The sequence below is a fragment of the Marmota flaviventris genome, chromosome 6 (genome assembly GCF_047511675.1).
Source record: "Marmota flaviventris isolate mMarFla1 chromosome 6, mMarFla1.hap1, whole genome shotgun sequence".
NCBI lineage: Eukaryota > Metazoa > Chordata > Mammalia > Rodentia > Sciuridae > Marmota > Marmota flaviventris.
In genome coordinates, this window is record NC_092503.1 from 104655499 (window position 1) to 104679667 (window position 24169).

Sequence of the window (24169 nt, forward strand, 5' to 3'; positions counted from 1 at the left end):
CTCAGAAAGGCTTTTGTTGATTTTTGTTAAATAATGGTTGCAATTTAGTGATGGTTTGACAAATGGAGTTGTATCTCAATCTCTTTTCCCAGTATATTTATTGTCACTATCTATGAGATCTATTTATAAACTAACTATTATGTAGAAAAAAAAGGAACTTGAAATTCTTGATGGTGAGCTGTTGTTATTTAACCAACCACACACAGAATGTGGTGCGCCTTAGCAAACTACACAATCATTTGTATTATAAAACCATAGTTTCATATTGAGGATTAAACATGTACTATCTATCAGAAAACTTAAGACTAATCTTGGTTTTACAGGAAAAGAAAATCCTTCCAGATTTTATTTAATAAAGCAGATTGAACTGAAAAGTGAAAAAGGAGAAAGGCGGAAGGAGTTCAAAAAAGGCAACAAAACAGTGTAGGGCTTAATTCAGTTCTATTATAAAATAGATGAAAGACCATAATGTGGAGCAAACATTACCAACATCTTCAAAACTTTCATTTGTTTGGAAGCTGTTGGTTTTTGTCTGGTTGTAATTGTGACAAAATCTCTATTGTTTAAATAATTATTTCAACTAATTGAACATGAGTGGGTTTGATTCTTTTGCCATACTTTCAATTCTTGGCCTGATTCTTATTTTTATTTTAAATATTAAAATATTTATGACTAAAACATCCAAGCAACATTCTCCTCCAGGACCCAAACCTTGGCCAGTTATTGGAAATCTGCACATCCTCAATCTGAAGAGGCCATATCAAACCATGCAAGAGGTAAAAAAGAAAAAATATATATTGTTAATTTGATTCTTATTTATAATTTCTAAATCAGTCTTGCCCTAGTATGTTTATTAGTATGCATATTAACAACAGTTCCTATATGTATTGGGAGGGAATTTAGGTAGTATTTGAAATTAACAGATCTGCTTTAAATTTGAACATATGTTAAAAATTAGCACAAATACTTCTATTTTGAAAGCAGTATTTTAACACTAAAATATTTTAAACTTGTACTTGCATTTTCACATATAACCTGCTACAAAAGAATTGAATTTGTAGTAATAGTCTTACTCTAGAGTCTTCAATTTAACTACTCAAAACATTGTACAAAAATTACAATCAAGATTGTGTCCCCCAAAATTTAGTTCTGGATATGCCATTAATTTGCTGTGTGAATTAGCCAGTGTCTTTGTTTTCTCATCTGTAAATTTACAGGGCTGGACAAAGTGCTAGACCAATTTCTCTAATTTTCCACTATGATTCTGTAGCTATTGATTATGGAGCTACGTAGGTAATACAAAGACTCGAAGTTGGCATTTAGTTATAAATTTTAAGTTCCAAACAGCATGTAACTGCTGTATTCTATAACTTTTCAGTATAAAATCTTAAGGGGAATTTACTGAAAGAAAAATCATTATTTTATCTCAGTGGGTATAATAAAAATACCTATATTTGTGTTGCATTTTGTTTATTAAAGCACTGTAAGAATTACACTTAATCCTCACAATCATCCTAGAGGAAAAAAAGGGGTGAAGTTTTCATCTTCATTTTACAGATATGTGTGGTTCTTTCTCCAACATCCAAAGGTCACAAAACAGGTTCATTCTTCAGAAAAACATGGCCTTCCTTCAATAAATCCTTCTTTTAAGTCCCTGTGCCCCAACCTCAATTGTTGATTCCCACACCATTCCTGTCCTTCACTTACATATTCACCAGCCTAATTTATGATTTAGTCTTTCATTTTTACCTTCTACATTGTTCTGAATTAATTCCATCTGTAAAATATCCTTTCTTCCCTTTTCCCAACTTCTATAATTTTTTTTCATAAAATTTCCCTCTCAGAATTGTTTTCTTTGCCTCACTCCTGCTACATCACCTTACATATGAAGGTTCCTAAGAGACTGTCATTACCACATCAAATTCCCATTTCAATTTTCACTCCCTAGAATACTAATCTTAATTATATTAATTTCCTACATCACTGAGCCCTTCTGCAATTTCTTTCACAATTCTAATGGATTTTTTCTTTTTCTTTTTTTTTAAGTTTTCTTTTAAATTTTGTGATACTGGGGATTCAACTTAGGGGCACTTAATCATTAAGCTACACTCCAAGTTCTTTTTATTTTTTATGATTTTTTTCTTTTTTGATTTTACTTTAATGTTTTACTTTGGTTTTATCTTTTACTTTACCTAAGTTGCTGAGACTAGCATGGAACTTGCAGTCTTCCTGCCTCAGCCTCAATCACTGAGATTAGAAGTTTGCACTGCGGTGCCAACTTCTCTAATTGTCTTTTCATTGCTTGACCATTTTTCTGTATTTTATTGAAAATTTTTCTTTAAAAAATTCTTCCCAATTACCACAGTGAACTGGGGACCATAATTACAGTTCAGACTGTGGCATCAAAAACAGCACACATTCCACCAAGATCACATCAAACCCTTTCATTCAAAAGAATCCAATGCACAAGTGTCAAATATAAACACTGTCTTTTTGTTATTTATTATAAGGGGAGAAAATATTCATTTATTTTGGCAGTACTTTTACAGTTTCAGGAAATGGCTTTGATGTCACAAGTTACAGGAATAGGAACCATAACAAACTTGGAGGGCATTTCTTTTTTTTTCTCCCCCCCCCCCCCCGCCCCCGTTACCGGGGATTGAATTCAGCAGTGCTTTAACACTGAGCCATATCCCCACAGTCATTTTTATATTTTTATTTTGAGATAGGGTGTCAGTAAGTTGCTTAGGGCCTCTCTAAGTTGCTGAAGCTGGTTTTGAACTTGAATCCTCCTGACTCCTCAGACCCTGCCCCCTTAGCCTCCTTCAGGCATGTGCCACTTGCCCAGCTAAAGGGCATTTGTTTGAGAGGCACAGGACTCTGTGGTTGAAAAAAATTCTTCTTGTGCTGGCCACTGAGTCTTCCTGGGTGTTTAAAGATAAAATGGAATTTCCTACACAGACATTGTTAAGCACTCTTGTAGAGCAGAGTGTTTCCTGTATTTCCAACCCTCCACTCATGCCGAAGCAGACTCTCTCACTTTTCTGGAGCTTCTTGTGGTCATATGACCTTCTATTAGGCCACCCTTTGGCTAAAATGTACTTGCACTTGGCGCCAAGTTCCCTCTTACACTGCTTCTCTAGAGTTCAGATGACAGCACAAAACATGACTTGTCCAAAAATAACAGATATTAAGAACATGAACATTTATTTATGTTCATGAAAATAGCAAACACTTTGTAGGATATCTCACTCAATGGGGCATTATTTTGGCTTAATACGGCCCTCTGGGGAGTTAGCACAGGTTAATACACTTGAGAGACTTTTTCAAAGGATTGGTTAAAGTAAGTTGATTTGACAAGTAGGAATTGTCTCATGCCAATTAAAAAATTCATCGTCCAACAATTCAATGGTTCATAAAGCAATTAAATATAACCATCCTGTTCACACACACACACACAAGAACCGCGGCAAAATGATTGACCAGATTAGTTTTGTGACTATGTTCTAAAAGGACAATGAAATTTCAAATTTGAAGTGTCATATTCAAGTATTTAAAAATGTAAAAAATAGTTTGATTACCCTTGATTTTAAGATTATAAGAATCATAGTCATGTAGCCAGGGCTTCTGGAGTCAGTGAAGTTAACTCCTAGGACACAAAATATTCTACAAAAATTAATTTGTCATTTCTAAAAGTACAGCTATTTGTTTATTATTTTTTAAAAAATTACATGGAGACCTTGAATACTGTGGCATCCCAAAATATAAGTGAGAGTGATATCGGCCGACCTTTCTGTCTGACACTGGTGGGAAATGGTTTTACACATTTTTCTGTCAATTCAAAGAGGAGGCAGAAGGAATCTAATGTTTTTTCTAAAGACAATTTTTATGAGGAAAGGAGCATTTAAAGTTGTCATCTCATTCTCTGCCAATGTTACTTGGGTTAATACCACAGGTTCCATAGCCAAGAAACTACAACAATATGTGCCCCCAGCTCCACAGCTGAGCAGCACTATTTACTCTGTGATTTCCTAAAGTTACAATTCCTTGCCTATACAATGAAGGTGATAAAATCTACTTTGCTGTTTTATAAAGTGCTGGGGTCCAGCTGGGGGTTGGGGGGGGGGGAGTGGGGATTCCAGGGGTCCTTAAGGATGAGTGGCGTCAACAAAAGAAGAGTTGAGATCACAGGTTGCAAGTTACAAGCAGCCTCCAGAAGAAATCTTGCTTCCCCTAGAGGGACCTTTATTTTTATACCTTTTTTACAGGTGTTTTTTCAGGTAGTTAATGGATACCTTCAAAGCCCGAAACTTCTTTGATTTATATAATTTCCAAGAGTTACAATCTTTTCTGAGATACATTGATTACCTAAGATATTGAGTACATTGTTCAAAATATTTTTCTGTAACCTTAATCAATCATGATTAAGCTTTTATGTTTTCATGTCAAACACTAGGTGCTAGGCGACGCAATTATACTACATGTCTCCTGACCTATTATTCACTTCTAACTTTAAAGTACACCTATAATTATTTCATTAACCTTTAACTTTAAAGCATACTTATGATTAATGGTAAGCTTTCTTACTTCTAAACTAAAATCCCATTAAAACACACCTAAAGTAGTGAAAGTCTATTATTTAAAAGCCTACTACCCTGAAGTGCCTCTAAAATATATCTATGTTAATTTTACATTATTTTATTTTTAATTTCCAAGGTAATTTCTTTTTTTCATAGGACCAATTTAACTGCTTACTTACAGCATTTCCTTGATCCTTGGACAAAGCACACCAATTCTTATGTCTTTGTAATCTTTAACTAAAGGGCAGGCTTTACACCTCAACCCATTTGTCATTTATATTAACCATTTTCATCATAAATTTCTGTGTAAGGCAAAGGAGGATCTGTTGGTGGGAGGAATGTTGTTTTTTTTTTAATTTTTTATTGTGGGTTGTTCAAAACATTACAAATTTCTTGACATATCATATTCCACACTTTGATTCAAGTGGGTTATGAACTCCCACCTTCACCCCATATATTTTTATTAGCCTCTTGTCCTTGATGGGGATACCATAAGCTACAAATAGTGGTCCTTGTACTGTTGGCACAGAAATTGTTTTTCTATAGCTAGGCTGTTGTATAGGTTGTGGCTTCAGGACGGGGTTGGGGGGTTAGTATAAATTGTTAACCATGGGATAAATATTTCTTGTTTTTAGGCTTGAGGAATAAGATTATTGTTTGTATCCTGAGAGAGATTGAAACACACCTCATGGCATATCTCAATTATATCCTTAGTCTCATTCTGGGAATTTTCCTGCAATCTCAGGCAATATGTACTTTTATTACTGATTGACGTATGCCCTGTTATTCATATCATGAGTATCATAAACAAAACACTTAACATTCCCAGTGGTTCCGGTTTCCAGATGGATTGGCCCTGCCACAGAATCCCCTACTCTGTGACCCTGTCAGACAGTGAGTACAGGAAGGCCTTCACCAATGAAGCACACTGAAGAAAATAATGGTGCTTGGAATATAGTCAGGAGGCAATAAATGTTGGCTCTTAGTACTTCCAATTATCAAAGAAAATGGAGAGTAACAACATGGTCTACTAAGACCATAGCACCCCATAGGAATAGGGTGTAAATATAGTTTCCGGGTGTCAAGTGTGGTAGTAAGCAAATTTTTGTCTCCTGAGAGTCCTGGCTGGGTATATTCTGATATCAAACAAAAGTATAATGTCAGAGCATCGTTAGTACAAAATTTGAAACAAAGTAGAGTGAGTATACAATCAAACGATGATTATAAAAATGACCCTGAATGGTGAAATAACTGCAGGAATATCCATAGTAAAACAATCCAAAATTCTGACTTTATCTGATCACAAAACTGGTTAGTTTTTTGAACTTCACCAATTTCCCAAAGGTCAAGATCCAGTTCACTTTTTACCATACTACAATGTTTTAATCATTTTTCTTTTTCTCACACCAAAGCTTTCCCAGAAATATGGCTCCATTTACAGCATCCAAATGGGGCCCAAGAAGGTGGTGGTCCTCTCTGGCTATGAGACAGTGAAAGAGGCTCTCGTTGGTTATGGTAATCAATTTGGGGAACGATCTCAAGTGCCTATATTTGAAAGAATTTTTAATGGAAAAGGTAATGAACTCTAAATTTAAGATATATTCCTGTGGTTAAAATTATTAAATCAGTTGTCCTCTATTTTCTTACATAATTCCTTCCATTGTTTGATTTTGCTTCATCAATATATATTACACAAATAGGATTCTAATGAAAAAAAAATAGTAATTTGTGGGCTTCATTCTTATTTTACATGATAACTACTTCTGTTAAATAATTACCTACTAAATGGAAAGTCTGATGTTAGATGTCAGGAAAATAAAACAAAAAGGAAGCAGAGGCCATCAATATAAAGAGATCATTAATGGTCTAATGCAGAAATAGATCCTGAAACAACATACTTAGTGTTATAAATATACAGAGCCCTATTTTTACCTGGATAAAATTGTTGCATCTTTCTTGTGTCTTTGCTAAATGCCCTGATGCAACATAGATACTCTGCTTTTGTGGCTTTCCACTAATTAATAGCTATTATTACTATTTTGGTACTAGAGATTGAACCCAGGGGTACTTTACCACTGGGCTACATCCCCAGTCCTTTTTATATTTTTTGAGATAGGGCCTTGTTTAGTTGACAGAGCTGGCCTCGAACTTGCAATGCTCCTGCCTCAGCCTCCTGAGTTGCTGGGACTACAGGTGTGGTCCACCGTGCCTGGCTACTAATTAATAACTCTTTAAAAATGGAAATAATTTCACTTTGACATTATTTATAGTAAACTCATATTGTCTCCTAATAAATACCACTAGGTTATTTTATTGCTTCAAAAACATTTCTAAAAAGTGCTTTCTGTAATATTGTCCACAAAACAGTAGTTTTGCAAGGTATAAGTGGATGTTCCCTGAGGTAAATTGGTCTCTCACGTGTCCATTAGCATATTAAAACCTCAGGAAACATCAAAATCCTATTTAACTTTATTCAATTTTCCACACATAGTAGTCTTGGAACATTTCTTTCCCTTCTAATCCCCACTAACACTTCATGAAATCAGCATTGAGGAGGTATTTTCCATTCAAGATCCCATGTCTGGAATTTCCAGGAGTCATCTGAGTCATCATCATAATTTTTTTTTTTTTTTTTAGAAAATTGGTACAATTTCTTACTTCTTGCCGCTAATCTTTTTCCACAAGAGCTCAAATTTGCTGATGAATGTAATGATCACACAGGAATTTTTTTTTTTTTTTGTACCAGGGATTGAACCCAGGGGTGATTAACCAGTGAGCCACATTCCCAGCCCATTTTAATGATTTATTAGAGATAGAGTCACACTGAATTGCTTAGGGACTCCCGAAATTGCTGAGGCTGGCTTTGAACTTGCTATCCTCCTGCCTCAGCCTCCCAAACTGGTGGGATTATAGGCATGTGCCACCATGCTCGACTTAACTTTTATCTCTCGCAATCTAACAAGTGAGCCAAGAATTCATTTTAAGAATTTTTTTTTTTTTTGAGGGACACACTGCCACAGAGCTACATCCCCAGCCCCATTCTTATTTTTTAATTTTGAGGCAGGGTCTTGCTAAATAGCCTAGCTTGGGCTCAAACTTTAAATTCTCCTGCCTCAGGTTCCTGAGTTGCTGGAGGTACAAGCATGTGATATCATGCCCAGCCAAAAATCAGTTTGTTTGTTTTTTTAAGTGTCTTAACTGGTCATAGAAAATCAAAAGATAATGACTATATTTCCTCTTCCTGTGTCTTGCAATCTAAAATCATTCAAATGAGTATAAGCATGTTATAGACCAATTTTGCATAACCAAAAGATAATTTTATGTTTGATACCCATTAGACCATTTGGGGATATTTATTACATCAACTTGTTGTATAATTTAAATATATTTAGGGCCAGAGTGTCCTATACTTAAAATTTATATTTATATATTTAATAGCACTTCAATCTTTCATGGTCCTAAACTAATGTGCTAAGGGGCTGAGAAACATAACTTTATGGTAGAGTGCTTGCATAGCATGTGATAGGCCCTGGTTTTGATCCCCAGTACAGCAACATAACAACAATAATAATAATAATGATATTATTTACAATTACACAAATATTTTATTCTCTGAAATATACTGACTTCTGTGAGTCCTTAAGGGTCAAATACTGTATTCTGAAATGTGAAATGTAAAATTTCAAATATAAAATGGGATAGTCTGAAGAGTCACATATTTTATGAATGAGTTTTATGTAATACAGGAACCACAGGCAGAATATCATTGTATTAATCTGAGGATTTAGTGAGAAGAGAATCTAATCCTTCACTAGTATCCTTCCAAAGGAAGATCTAACATGAAAGGAGGAGGCAACAGTAACTCTGAACATATCTATTCTTTATTTTAGATTTCATGTTAAGACTAGCAAGGCTGATACTGCCCCATCTTCAATGCCCAGGCTGCCTTAGTATATTCTAGGTTTGTATTTATGATTATCAATTAAACATAGAAATTCCCCCAGTCTCTTTTGCCTTTATATAATATGAGGAAAAATGCAAATGGAGGAAGGTTTGGGTGTAAAGAATTGAAACAGAATGAAAAATACCACTATCACCAAAAAGCACCACTGGAAAGATGTGGGCAACCTTAGAAATCATCTTTTTCCTGATTTTTCTATGAAGTATGAGCATATGCTCTAAATCCTTTAGAAAACGTTTCTTGACTGATCATTATTATTTTGTGTAGTTATATACAAATTTGCTTATCTAATCAATAAATTTATTGAGAATTTATGTGTTAAAATATGTGTCTCTATAATTACTAGGTATAACACTTAATTACTTGATTACTATATAATCAAGTGGAAACTTGATTACAGTCATTGGTGATTATTTATTTCTAAATTTTTACTTGGGTGGTGTTGTATGTACTAGACTCTATTACTCCCTGGCAAAGAAAAAAAGGGGAAAAACTTTATTTACGATTATTCATCAACTCCTTAACCACATCCAGCATGATATAAGTATAAACTAGTTACTCAATTTATTTGAGTAATTGCCTATTTAATATGTTGAGGAAATATAATTTAAAACAAAACAAAATGTTTTCCCAATCTAGAAATCCTTTCCATGAAGCTGAGGAAAAGAAAACACTTTTATTATTGAACAAGCATTAAACCGGAATAATGTGTATCACAATCTGGTAAGAAACTACAAAAATAGAAAGGAACTTCAGCCTTTTGCATAGTCCAGCAGAAGGAACTTCATTACATACCCATTCTCAGGATAAACAATAACTAGTCCTCAAGAAAGCAGACTTAACAGCATTATTTGTTGCACATAGTTTATCCTTGATTCACCTGGTAATTCAAGTGGCCATCTGTATTAATTGAGTTTCAAAGGAAAAAAAATAATTTCCCAAATATTTATGACAGTTTTGCAATGTGGAGCAAGTGCCCCCTGAAATTAGACTCCTATCTTCACCCAGAAACTGAGTGATAGGACACAATCTCCCCTGAGGTTTACATTTCAAAGAGTTGACTCCTGGGTTCTTAAGAAATACATTCCTGGGTCTCAAGGCTGACAAATGGCCTATCTAGCTTTCAAAAAGACTTTATGTACAGAGAAAGTAGTTAAAAGGTTTATACAGTAAATACTCTACGAAAAAAAGAGGGAATTAGACATTTCTTCTGCCACCACCCTGCCCTCTCTTCTTTTCTATTCTCCTCTCTTTACATGCTAGGGACTTAACTCAAGACCTGGCTTATCTTAGGCAAGCATTCTACTAGTGAGCTATATCCTACATCCATTTTTCCATTATTTTTGACAGGAATAATTAAGACTTTTATTTTGAATTTTTATTTGTCTTCAAGATTTCAATTTTAAGCCAGATATGGTAGTATATGCCTGTAATCCCAGCAGCTCTGGAGGCTGAGGCAGGAGGATCAGAAGCTCAAAGCCAGCCTCAGCAACTTAGAGAGGTCCCAACCAACTCAGTGAGACACTGTCTGTAAATAAAATATAAAACAAAAAGGGCTGAGAATGTGGATCAGTGGTTAAAATGCCCCTGGGTTCAACCCTGGTGCCCCACCCACTGAAAAAAAGTAAATTAAAAAACTTTAATCTGAAGACATTTTTTTTTTCATTATAAGGAATTGCCTTCTCTCATGGTGAAACCTGGAAAATCATGAGAAGATTCAGCTTGACCACCTTACGGAATTTTGGAATGGGCAAGCAGATCATAGAAGATATAATTATAGAGGAATGCCAGCATCTCATACAGAACTTAGAGGCTCACAGAGGTATGTAGAACAAATGAAATCTCTTTGTTTTTCACGAGAAAGAAGTCAACAAAAGTTATCTTTTAATTTCTTATTTTTGACACAATTTCAGACTCTTAGAAAAATTTAAAGAATATACAAATCATTCCCAGTACCTTCAACTCTTCTTGAAGATTGTCAACATTGTACATTTGCTTGTGCCCTCTCGCTCTGTGTGCATGTATCTGCACATTATAATTTTAAATTTATTTATACATAAAATATAAAATTATATTTTTTCTTGACTGAGAGTTTTTGCAGACATGCTGTCCCTTCATTTTTAAATTTTCAACCGTAACACTGTCTTAACCACAGTAAACATCAAAAATCGTGAAATTTACATGATGTGATAGTATCATCTAATCTTCAGACTTCAGAACAATTTTGTCATTATCCCAGCAATGTCCTTTATAGCCAAGGAAAATCCTCGCTCAGGAATTGCATTGAGATGTCATGTTTCTTCTGCCTCCTTTAATCCAGAACAGCTTCTCAGTAATGAAGTTGTTTCTGATCGCTTCACATAATAAATTAGAATTGATTTCACATAATTTTTGTAAATATGTGGGAAGAATAATCAAAAAAATCTCATTTTTGTGTCAAGAGTTTTCCTCATTTCCTTATTAAAATGAACTCATTCCTTACTAAAAGGAGAAAGTTGGTATTATTCGACTGATGTAAAAACTTATGAAAAAAATGATCAAAGGTAGATAACAGAGGGCTCAAGGACCCATGTGCTAAATTAGCAGTACTTGTCAGAGAGTACTATCTTAGCAGTTTGGGGAAATTATGCATACAAAAGCGACTATTGATTCCCCAGTGTTAAGCTCCTAAAACACACTAACTACCCTGAGTTTTGTGTATACATCCTCCAAGTGTGTTTATTTTGTGTGGAAGAAGAAAAGGTATTCTCTTTTTAGGGCTCAGAAAACAACATCACAAAGTGATGATCTCAGAAACAAGGTTTTTCTCTGAACTGTCCTCCTGTCTCCTGCTCCCTTTTCTGCTTCTGTCTGAAGGCAAGTCATAGAAACTAGAATTTCTCTTCCTTTAATAATTTGTTTTGCTCAAGCAAACCATAAAACCTAGTAATGATATTCTAACCTTTCCCCACCTTTCTGTCATAGAACTGGTCAGCTATAAATAAATTCTCTGACCTACTCTGTCCCATACTAGTTCCTAAGGTCCTCACTTCTGAAGGGGCTCTACCCACTACCCAGAAGAAGGAATGAGCCACAGAGGGGTCAAGATGAATCTGAACTGATGTTTTCCCAAAATCTATTAGCAATAGATCATACAGTTTTTTACCCAATCATATTCTTATATAATGGTCCACACCTAATTAGACTGAAGCATAAAAATGAATTGTTCACACCATGTCTCTGGGTCTTCAACCTGAAGGCTACGGTGTCATATGAAGCTATGATCAAACATAGTTATGAAGTTCTTGTTACCCTGTCTCCTGGTTTAGGTGTGTCAGCCATGCTGTTTAATGTAAATGAAAAAGGGCCCATTCACTCCCCTTTCCACCTTCCCATTTCTCAAGTAAAGGAAAAGACATTTTCATTTGGATTCCCTAGGCTTTCAGTCTCTGCATTAAATATAGTAGCTGACTTAAGAGTAAAACTTTAGAACTAGAATTCTCTTCAGCCCAAAATAAATGCCCATCTATTGGTGAATGTTTAATAACTAAGCTACTTTCAACGATGCAGAGAAAACCAGGATGCAGCAGCAGAAGGGAGGAAAACAAGGAACCGCCCCCATGAAGTTCTTTTTTTTTTTTTTTTTTGGTATCAGAGATTGAACCTAGGAGTGCTTAACCACTGAGGCACATCCCCAATTCATTTTGTGCTTTATTTAAAGACAAGGTCTCACCTTACTTTTTTTGCTGAGACTGGCTTTGAACTTGCAATCAATTTCGTGTCTCAGCCTCCCAAGACTCACCTAGATGTTCTCTCTCTCCTTTTTTTTTGCACTGCAGATTGAACCCAGGGGCACTTTGCCACTGAGCTACATTCCTAGCCCTTTTTAATTTATATTTTGAGACAAGGTCTTCCCACGTTGCTTCAGGTCCTTGCTAAATTGCTAAGTTTGACCTCAAATTTCTAGTTGCTGAAATTAAAGGTGTGTACCACCCCAACATGGCTAGATGTTCTATTTTTAACTTGAATGCAGCCTTAGGTTGAATGATTTTTTTTCCCTAGATAGACTGCATTAACACACACCCCACAGTACACACCCACAGAGACAGACAAATATTTAAACATACCTGGCATGTTTTTCTTTCTTCAATTGAGCCAAATGCAAATTTTCTTTTACATATAGTTTTCTAGGTAGCCATGTTTAGACAAATTCTGGGCGTTTGTTAAAGCTCATTCAAGTCTTATTGGAAGACTTGGAAGTTATGGTCACCAATAATCTCTATGACGTTTTTTCCTTCATTGACTGTCCCAATCAGTGAGGAACATGCCTAACACTGGTTTTGTGAATATTCCTAATCTGATTAATGAATTGTCTTGTAGGAAATCCATTTGAGATCACAACATTAATGAACGCTTCTGTTGCTAACATCATTGTCTCAGTGTTGTTTGGAAAACGGTTTGAATACCAAGACCCCCAGTTCCTGAGACTCTTAACCTTGATTGGTGAAAATGTGAAACTTGCTGGAAGTCCTAGAATTGTGGTAACTGTATCTTTCCCATTCACTTTTAGTTCCTCTGAGAAATATTTGATTGACCATGAAAAGAATTCATTAGAGAAGTGTTATTTCAAAAGTAGATATTTTCTGAAATGTTCTGAGTACAGTGATATGACAAATTTGTTTGTTTATACATATGATAATTCTCCTATCACCAAATGCTGCATGAAATACCTTGATGCAGGAATTGTTAATTCGGCCAGTATTGCATGCTTTCTTCTAATTTTAGCCACTTTTATTTTACGTATAGCAGTACTTATATGTGAAAAATGAAGTAAGCATTGAGTAAATAAACAGTCAGTTATGCTCAATTTGAAGAATAAATTTTAACAAAGGAGAACTACCAACTAGCCCCCTCAAAAAAAAAAAAAAAAAAGAACCACAAAAGGCAGAATATAATCTTTTTTTTAGCAATACCTTTAATTTTATTTATTTATTTTTATGCGGTGATGAGGATTGAACCCAGGACCTCACATGTGCTAGATGAACGCTCTACCACTGAGCCACAATCCCAGCCCCCAGAATATAATCTTAATACTTATTCTAATCCATACAAATTCACAATAGTGCCACAATCTAATTTCTTATCATTGTGAGTGACAAAGCCTCTGCATTCTAGGATCCAGGGGGGAAAGAGGCTTGTCCAAAAGTTATCATTTTGGGGGCTGGGGTGTGGATCAAGCGGTAATGCACTCGCCTGGCATGCGCGGGGTGCTGGGTTCAATCCTCAGCACCACATAAAAAATAAAATAAAGATGTTGTGTCCACCGAAAACTAAAAAATAAATATTAAAAAATTTTCTCTCTCACTCTCTCTTTAAAAAAAAAAGTTATCATTTTGAATAACACCACTGACAACCCTATTATTTCACTCTAAAATTTAGGCTGTGTGATTATATACCCAGATTTACTTCAAATACAGATTTTTAGAACAAGCAACTGTTCTAATTTTAGATGGGACCTTTTGTCTCTTATATAAGGAAAGTTTTTTGTGGGGACTCATAAACCCCTTTGAGAATATGACAAAGTATATAGACCTTATATCCACCAAAATTAACATACTGACAAACATAAAACTTAGCAAACAGTGAAGTCCTTTCTGAATTTTTTAAGAGTTAGTGGATAACAGATTAAATGGTGCTACTCTGTAAGACCTACAGACATTAAATCTGCTATAAACTTAAAAATTATTGTGATCCCACAGAAAAGCTTTACTGCCTTATGTAGAGCTAAAAGAGTTTGATTGTTTTCCTGGAATTACATGGGATTTTTTGAGAAAAACACTTGGGTTTATATCTCTGACCAAAAAGCCAATAGCGTTTTTATGTCCCACCCAACCTCTAACTAGACCTACTCCCATAGGAATGATATACCAATACTCTGGGCACAGAGACTTGTAAGCTATATTGATATTCATTATAAATTACTTAGTTCTGATGAATGTGGAAATTTCATTTGATAGTTCAGTCTGTCACTGTTGGTTGAGACAAAATTCAAGGTGTTATTTCTATAATGTTTTCAAAAATAATGTTGCCATTTGCATTACCACAACCAATTCATAGGTATATTTAATTTACTTTTTTAAAAATTCTTCTAGCTTTTTAATATGTTTCCTGTTTTGGGATTTCTCCTAAGAAGTCATAAGACAGTACTCAAGAATAGAGATGAATTATTTTCTTTTATAAGGAAGACCTTCCTCCATCATCGTCATAAATTCGACAAAAATGATCCAAGAAGTTTCATTGATGCTTTTTTGGTCAGACAGCAAGAGGTAATGATGTTTTCTTCAGAGGCTTCCTTACCTTTTTATTTATTATTTAGTTTAATTAATAGCTTCTGGAGGAGAAACACTCCATCCATAGAAGAAAGATAAAAGTTTAATAATGGTAAACTTATATTCTCAGAATAATGCCATTTATTCCATTTTACAATCTTGAATACTTTCTGACACTTTCATATCATTCTCTGAAGAAAAGAAAGACATATATTTCTTACATGTTAGTTTTTGGAATTGTCATTCTTCCTCCCCCCCACCACACCACCCCATGATCTTGAGAAATGTGTTTTAATTGCCAAACCCAAGAATTTTTGAGTGCGGTGGTGGGGGGTGGGTAATTACTGGAGATTTAACCCAGTGGCACTCTGTCATTGAGTTATATCCCCAGTCCTTTATTTTTGAAACAGGGTCACCCTAAGTTGCTGAGTGTTTTACTAAATTGCTGAAGCTGGCCTCAAACTTGCAATCCTCCTGCCTCAGCCTCCTGAGTTGCTGAGATTGTGGGTGTGAGCCACCACATTGACTAAGAAAGATGATTTTATTTAAAAATTTCTTAAAAGAAACAGCTCTGGAAATAGTCCAATCACTCAATAAAGAACTAATCTGCAACTTTCCTACAATGGCAAACACTCTTTCTCATTTTTAGAATTATTTACCATTATCAACATCTGTGATATATGTACTTTGTCTCCTAAAATTCTCTACATTTGTATAAAGAAAATTCCTCTAAATTGAAGGAAGAAAGCAATGCATTGTTTTTATGAATTCATAGTTGGTAATTTGTTATAATCACCCATTACAAAATTATTTCATTGCTAATGATTCCTTTTACACTTTTAGGAGAAAGATGCATCTGCTGATTATTTCAGTGATGAAAATTTGGTGGCACTTGTTAGTAATCTGTTTGCAGCAGGTACAGAGACCACAGTCTCCACACTGCGCTGGGGAATTCTGCTCATGATGCGATACCCTGAGGTTCAGAGTAAGTTTTCAAGACTAAGCATCACCTGAAAAAGAGAAAGCAAAATTGTCTTGGACAGGACAATGCAGAATTCTATAGCCATGCTGGATACATGTAATTTGTCCCCTTGAGGCTAGTTTGTATTTTCAGATTCCTTTCAGTATGAGGAAGTTGGTTTTGCTTATTAAGCATCCTAAGATGATCTAAAGACCCTATGATATAAAATTTTCAGAGGATCCCCAGGAATAGAGACTGAGGAGGTGGGGAGAAATGCAGGAAAAAGAGCCAAGACTGGGAAAACACTTGGGTTTGACTTTCACAAGTAAAGAAAATAAGGAAGAGTGTTTCAACACCCATGCCCAGCCCAGACATTAATCACTGTAATTTCATTTTATCCAGAAAAGGTCTGTGATGAGATCAACAAAGTTGTGGGATTGGCCCAGCCCCGCATTGCACACCGTACTCAAATGCCGTACACAGATGCTGTCATTCATGAAGTACAGCGATTTGCTAACATTCTGCCCACAAGCTTACCCCATGCGACAACCACAAATGTTACATTTAAAAATTACTATATCCCGAAGGTAAGGGCTCAAGAAAGGAAGGTGAAGGGAGAGAGGTGTCAGATGATTGCAACCACAAATGCGCTGAGATAAACTGGCAAAGACAATCCTAGCATGCCTTTCCTGCCTCCCTCACTCTTTGGTGTCTTTTCTACCCCTTTCCATCTGGCTCTGCCTCCTTCCTTTGTCATCATTCAACAAAATGGGTCTATGCATGTATGTGTAATAATATAGATGACAATTATCCTCTGAAACTTCATAAGATATTTTAGGTTATAATTGAGAAAAACAGGTCTCAGAGAAGTTAAGCCGTTTCAGGAATGACAGGTTTGTCTGCAAGGCAGCCAGAATTCCAAGTAAGCCATAACCTTCAGAGCCCTGTGCTTCTGCCATGCAGGCCTCTCTCCAGCAGCACCTCCATGCTTCACTTCTGTCCTCACACAGAACCATGTATATATGCCCTCTGCTTCCCAATGTGAAAACATCTAGATGTAACCCTCTAATTTCCATGGTAAGCTGGGGAAATATGTATATGCACGTAGCTCTTTTCCTTGATATCTAGTCTGTCCACTGCTTATGGGCCCATTTCTACATGAATCCACAGAGTCATTGGGTATGTGAACCCTGACCACATTATTATCATTTCCTATTTTTCAATCACCTGTGAACCAGGAGACATGTTCATCTGTGGAGCTTCACTTCTTGGCACAGATTAAAAACAGTGTAGGTCTGAATTAACCAGATTAGCAATGAAATAGAAAACCAAATACAATGTTGTGTCAGCTCCTTTTACCTCACTAAAGTCACTGAGACAACAAACTAAATTATAAGGTAAATGGTTTATCTTTTGGCAGTTCAAGTCCAAGATCAGTCAGTCCCATTGGTTTGTACCTCTGGTACTGAAAGCAGTGCTTATTGGAGCAAGCAGTTACACCTCAAGCCAGAAATAGAGAAAGACCAGGGTCCCCCAAATCCTCTTTGAGGGAATGTCCCCATAGACCTAACAACCTCTCTCTAGGCTCCACTTCCTAGATGTTCCACCACTTCACCATAGCACCACCTTGGGGACCAAGCACTGAAGGTGAACACTTGGGAGATATTACCCACATTCAAACCACAGCAAATGTTTTTTAAAAAAAAAAAAGTTAACATGACCCAAAATATGAACAAAAAATTATAACCAGTGAGTGACCCTGTTGATTCATGTAGAGATGTATCCAGAAGCAGTGAACAGATTAAGTATCAAGGAAAAGAACTAGGGCTATGTGTGTGTGTGTGTGTGTGTGTGTGTGTGTGTGTGTGTGTGTGTATATATATATATATATATATATATATATATATATATACACATATATATTTCCTCAGCTTACTAGTGGAAGTCAGGGATACATATAGATGTCTGCACATCGGGAAACAGAGGCCATGTTTATGTTTCAGTTAATAGAGATGGGAACTTATTAACTTATTTCTTATTTATTTGCTGCAAGCCAAGGTAGATGGCTAGAAATAAAATATTGTATTTAAGCCAGGCACCTTGGTGCATGCCTGTAATCCCAGTGACTTTGGAGACTGAGACAGGAGAATCGTGAGTTCAAAGCCAGCCTCAGAAACTGCGAGGCACTAAGAAACTCAGTGAGACACTGTCTCTTAATAAAATACAAAATAGGGCTGAGGATGTGGCTCAGTGGTTGAGTACCCCTGAGTTCAATCCCCAGTATATATATATATATATTGAATTGAATATAAATATATATTCAATATAAATTGAATATAAATATATATATTTTATCCCCAGTATAATATATTATATATATAAAATATATTGTATTTTAAAAGGTTTTGCAGTTTTATAGAGATCTCAGTGATAAAATATTGTATTTAAAAGGGTTTTGAAGTTATACAGTGACCTATCATGCCATCATGTGTTAGGTCACTTAGTCTCAACAAGTCTCAATCATCTCTTTGGTGAAATGGAAATAACACAGCCATTATAGGAAGAGAAAGTCAGTGTACAATGCCCAAGTATATCTAATCATACATGAATGCATGGATAGATGAATGGATGAATGGATGGATGGATGAATAAGATGAGGAGGAAAAATTATAAACAAAAATATTTTAAAGAAATTGTTAGCTGTTTGTGATCAAATATACAGATATCACATGATAAAACAGCTAATTAGAAGAAGATAAGTAGGTATTACACAGCAGAAGACGGTAAATAGGTATTACAAAGCCTTTGATATAGCTGGCAAGATGAAGTAGTGATTAGTGTCCATAACTTGGGGGAAGACTTGGGGGCAGGGTCGGGAGAGGAGCTGAGCCCAGGGTCTTATGTAACAGGCAAACATTGTACCACTGAGCTATATCACCAGACCAGGGTTTTGTTTTTATCATTATTTCACTTTATTTATTTTAGTTCTCAGATTATCCTTTCCTGTGTCACAATTAAAATTGCTTCCTTTTTTTCGTAGGAAGTTGTTTTACAGCATGTGCCAAGCTATGGAAGCCAGAAAGCTCAATTTTGAGAATCTGTTTTGATGGGCTTGTTTGATTTAGCATCCACTCTCATAGTCCCTGAGGATAAGAGAGCAAACCATCACTGAGACCCCAAACCTTCCAGGAACTCAGTTTTGTTTTTTTGTTTTTTATATATGTATCCTTTCATCTAAGGTTCACAATCCCAAATGAGGACTATATAATTCCCATCACACAGCATGTTATATAACATGCTGTGATCAAATAGCAACCACATGCTAAATAAGAGTTTCTTTCCAGTTCTCTTCCAAAGCTTTCATTTTTAGGGAGGTAGTGAATAAAATTTTGGTGAGTAAATAAACATTTCATATGGGCCCTGCCTGAAGCATCTCCAATTCTCCCTCTTCCATTTCCTTCCAGAGCACACTGCATCTGAGAAATTGCCAGCTGAGATCCTGATACACCTTTTGAGAGTCACTTTTCAGGAAGGAATTTAATTTCTTTCAATTAAAGCATTTTTATTTCTAGGGCACAGAGGTCATCACTTTGCTGACTTCAGTACTTCAGGATCCAACACAATGGGAAAAGCCACACACTTTTAATCCTGAGCATTTCCTCAACTCCAAGGGAAAGTTTGTCAAGAGAGAAGCATTCATGCCCTTTTCAGTGGGTAAGGCATCTTATTTAAGAATGGTAGTCTGAAATTTGCACTCCTTGTTTTAGGACTATGCTAAGGTTGCATGCTTTTCTATGTGGTAGTACATTCCAGAAACATGGAAGAGTGGAAACAATAGATATTCTGTCCTTCCCTGACTTTAAATTAGCTGCAGGGTATTTAAGCATCAGAATGGTATTTTCTTAGGGAACCCTTGAAGATTCCTTGTGACTAGGACTAGGTATAACTTCTGGAGTTTGAGGAAAGAATTAAGCAGGGAAACAAGGGGCAACCCACTTCATCCCACCAGAAAAGCCTTGCATTAACAGGTAAATACCAGCATTTCTCTTTGGATTTCTTTGGGGTATGGGAGGGAGGAGATTTCCACTAGTGTAAATGTGTAATTTCCACTAGTGTAAATTCAAGGAACTCAGTGGAGTTACCCCCATAATTGTCTGGATTCCCAAAAGCCTGGAATTAATTCTTCTATGTTCCTAGCAGAGTTTTGGCAACACTGCATCATGAGTCCTTAGTGAATCCTGGTCTTTCTACTCATATAAATCATATCTTAGGTTCACCCCAGACACCATTCAGTAAGCCACAAGCAGCAGCCACCTCAGTACTAGGCTTTCTTCACCCACTGGAAAGTAAGTGGTGTGGAGATATGAAGCACAATCCATTTTCCTGATTTTTACACACACACACACACACACACACACACACACACACACACACACAAAGATATAGGAGAAAATGTTGCATATAATGATGACAAATCAAAGGCAATAGCACATCTGGACCAAGAGTTAAAGGAAAGAAAAACATTTTACATATAGTTTGCAGTGTTATAAGCTCAATTTCTCTGAACACTTCCTTGTTTCTCTTTTCTTGAAATACATAAAACCATACCATCTTTTCACCTAGAGTTGTGGAGAGTTATGGAAAGATGAATGATGGTCTCTGGAGGTACTTTTAACTACATCTAATTCTAAACCTGATGTTACAAAGAAAATAGAAAAGGAATGATTGTATCACATATAAAAGTTATTTTCAGACTCTCTTATCAGCTCTTGAACTTACTGCTGTTGAAATTTAGAAAGAAGGAATTATATTCACCTCCACACCCTTCTTACACTGTGAAGAATGACTTACTCCTTCTCTTGAGCTACCATCAACATTGAATCAGGGCCTTCTCTAGATTCTCATGTACCTGAGGCTGGAGGCTGCTTTAGACTGTAAGACAAGAAGCTAGCAGTGAAGTTTTTTTGTAATATGGCCTATTCTAAAAGGATTTTTCCCAATTTACTTAAAGAATTAGCATTTATTTACTGCTTTAACCAAAAAAAAAAATCCAAAAGTAGCAATACTATTTATTTATTTTATTGTTACTGTTGATTAAACACAGAGGCGCTTTACTACTGAGTTATGTCCCCAGTCCTTTTTATTTTTGAAGACAGGATCTCACTAAATTGCTGAGACTGACCTGATCCTCCTGCAGCAGCCTTTCAAGTATCTGAGGTATTATAGGCGTTCACCACTGTATCTGACACAATATTATTTTTTATTATAAACAAATGGAAATATTCTTAAAATATGATCATCATCAAACAGTCACCATATGAAAAAAATAATATTATAAAACCACTTTTGTGCCTCAATTCAGATGGTAAGATCTCCCCAAAACCCAAATTCCTCTACTTATGTTGAAGTCATTCTCTTCTCCCATTCATTTCTTACCAATTATTATGTACCTTAATAAGTTGTAAATCTTTTTCTCTGGAAGGTTTATTTAATTAGAATATGTTTAATTGCCCTCCAAGATGGCTCCCAGTTTTGTATATAGCACTTTTCTTGAAATACATAAAACCATACCATCTTTTCACCTATTTGTCTATATAAGCTATCATAAAACATGCTTTATTATGTTGGATAGCTAAGCTCTTATTAGGGAACTCAATAATGCTTAAACATGCGGTAAATCATTGACACCCTAAGTTGTTTTTAATCTTTCATTCAGTTAGCACCACTCATTCATGCATTCATTAGGAGCAGGTGGGAAGACCTAACCCAAGAATCTAGATTAGATGTTCTTTCCACAGGTTCCCCCATGCTTTATGATGCTGTTTTTTCATTGCCTATTCACTTTCTGTATTTACCCACTACACAGAAAATCCCTTGAGAACAATAGTAGTGTCAGAGCAAGCTCAATAATTATATCTTATGATATGTTTGTGAGTTGGATGGTTAACTTTTACTTAATAGATGCAGAGAGGTAATATTCATGGTCTTTCACCCTTGAAAAATCTTGGCTTGTTACCAGGCAAAGTTTGTCTGTAAAGCCTAAATCCCAGAGATCCCCTATAAACCAAAGCACTAATATGGGATATTTTCCTTTTGTGGTAAAATATCTACATTTTAATATTTTCCTGGAGCTTTGAAATCCTCTGTGATTCATAGGACTTGTGATTTATATTCAATTAAAAAAAGAAAAAATATAACTGAACAACCCTACAAAATTTTACGAGCCATAAAGTAAGCAGCAGGTGTAGGCTTTAGAGACCTTGGGAGTAGACGTGAGGAGATCTACTTGGACCTTTTGAAGGATTGTAAACAGAAACTTTTAATAATGCTACATTTTAGTCAAATATACAGCTCTTGTTGTATAGGACAACCATAAAACTCATTAAACTTACACTGAACAAGATATACCATCCTCAACATATGTTATGAAATGTATATCATCATTAAAATCCCACTTATTCTCATAAAAACCTAACAAGAAAAATTTGTGTCCCAATTTTATTTCAGTTTTTAGACATTTTTTCCAAATAATTCAGGCTTTAGAATAATAGCAACCAAGTCTCTCTTCTTGAAATCATCAGCAGATTTCAAGATCATCAGCAGATTTCAAGATCATCACAATCAAGTCCCTACTCATACCTTTGGCATCAGAATCAAAATAAACTACCTCATACTCTGTTCTCTAGCCCAAGTCAATTTTTTTCCAGTCTTCAAAAGCATCAGATTCCCTTTCGTATCTTCCTCCATCTTTGTCTGGCTAACTTTGCTAAAGTTCTCATTCAAAGCATGAGCCCTCCTTGGTCCTCCAAGCCTCATTAGGTACCATTACAATGTGTTCCATGACACTATGACATTTGTGTTTGTCAGGTTTTCATGGCTGTGACCAAAATACCCAATAAGAAAAACTTGATGGAGGAAAGGTTTCTTCTGGCTCAGAGTTTAAGAGATTCAGTCCATGGTCAGCCTACTCCATGGCTCTGGGCCCAAGATAAGGCAGAACATTATCGAAGAAGGGCAGGTCTGAGAAGCGCTTCTGGGCTCATGGTGGCCAGGAAGCAGAGAGAGAAGGGAGTAAGGGGCCACAGGGAAGATTATCCCTTCCAAGGCATGCCCCCAGTGACCTACCTTCTTGAGCTATATCCCATCTTCCTACAGCCCAGTTAGTCCATTACCACCCAGTCAGTCCATTCAAACTAGCATGAACTGATTATGATTAGGTTATGGTTCTCTCAAGCCAATCATTTCAACTCCAAACATTCCTGCATTAACATAGGAGTTTGGCGGGGGGACACCTCATATCCAAACCCTTATAAAAATTTGCAGATCAAAATGTTAATGTTTAATAGCATTTTTTCTCTAAAGGAGCTTATAAGGTAAATCTGGCATTTGTACTTAACCTTGTATCTCCAGGGTTTAAACGAGGAGAGAGGGCTGATGAGGCTCAGAAGAGGTTAAATGACAGTTCTACACAGTTCTGTTCTTGTCTCTGTCTAGATTGTTTTTCACTGTCTTGTAACCCTCCAACATGTCCATCTCTCCAGGTAACCGGAAGTGTGTTGGTGAGTCGCTGGCCAGGATGGAGCTATTCCTTTTTTTCACCAGCCTCATGCAGAAGTTCACTTTCCAGCCGCCCCATGGAGTTTCCCATCTGGACCTGGATCTCACTCCGGATATTGGCTTCAAGACAAGACCAATGCCTCATAAGATATGTGCTCTGCTCAGGGTCTAAGCTCTTTCAGCTTCAGTTAGTGTTATCTTGTGGTCATTAGCATGGACATCCCTTCCCTGCATTTTATCAGCCATGTTATTCTGCCAAACACTTAAGAATTACTTAAGCCATTTGCCACACCCTCACATAGATTTATCTTGTCAGATCAGATTAAGTTGCCTATGCTAATTGCTGAAGAAGAAACCTTCCTAATGCCATTGTTCAAGACAATAAATGAACAGAACATTTGACAAAAAACAACCTCCACTTAGTGCTCTTGGGTTTTTTCCTTTAAAGGTGACACTGACCTGATCCTCCAAGGCATAAGTGACTCTAGTTATTGCCTATCAAAAGTCAGAATTGGTGTTTGTGTGAAGGAGAATGTATAAAAATTTGACCCGGAAGACCCATAACTTTATCAAAACTGCTATGAAGAAAATTCAGTTCCACTGAGGATCACACTAAACATAAGGCTTGGTTTCATCCTGTAAATAAACAACAACAACAACAACAAAATAACAGAAGTTAGTAATGGATAATTGTACGAGTACAGACAGCTTGCTGCTCCTGGCATTATTGGAATGTGAAGAGGCCCCATTCATGTTCACTGTTCAGGTCCCAATGAATCATGGGCAAGAGGCCATGACTGCA

General features: G+C 36.1%; 1 protein-coding gene across 1 annotated transcript; it reads left to right on the forward strand.

Moving 5' to 3' along the window:
- The first annotated feature begins 590 nt into the window (after positions 1–590).
- LOC114095064 (cytochrome P450 2K6-like) lies at positions 591–23539 on the forward strand. Its single transcript, XM_027938230.2, has 9 exons — positions 591–776; positions 5993–6155; positions 10214–10363; positions 12901–13061; positions 14673–14846; positions 15693–15834; positions 16213–16397; positions 19383–19524; positions 23352–23539. The coding sequence occupies exons 1-9, from the start codon at positions 591–593 to the stop codon at positions 23537–23539; spliced, it is 1491 nt and encodes a 496-aa protein (XP_027794031.2).
- Positions 23540–24169: the final 630 nt, after the last annotated feature.

What these genes read in the sequence shown, in the direction of transcription:
- LOC114095064 (XM_027938230.2), top strand. Translation starts at nt 591, where the DNA reads ATGAGTGGGTTTGATTCTTTTGCCATACTTTCAATTCTTGGCCTGATT. An exon ending in CATATCAAACCATGCAAGAG is followed by an intron (nt 777 to 5,992) that starts GTAAAAAAGAAA and finishes CTCACACCAAAG; the next exon opens with CTTTCCCAGAAATATGGCTC. An exon ending in CTGGAAGTCCTAGAATTGTG is followed by an intron (nt 13,062 to 14,672) that starts GTAACTGTATCT and finishes AAATTCTTCTAG; the next exon opens with CTTTTTAATATGTTTCCTGT.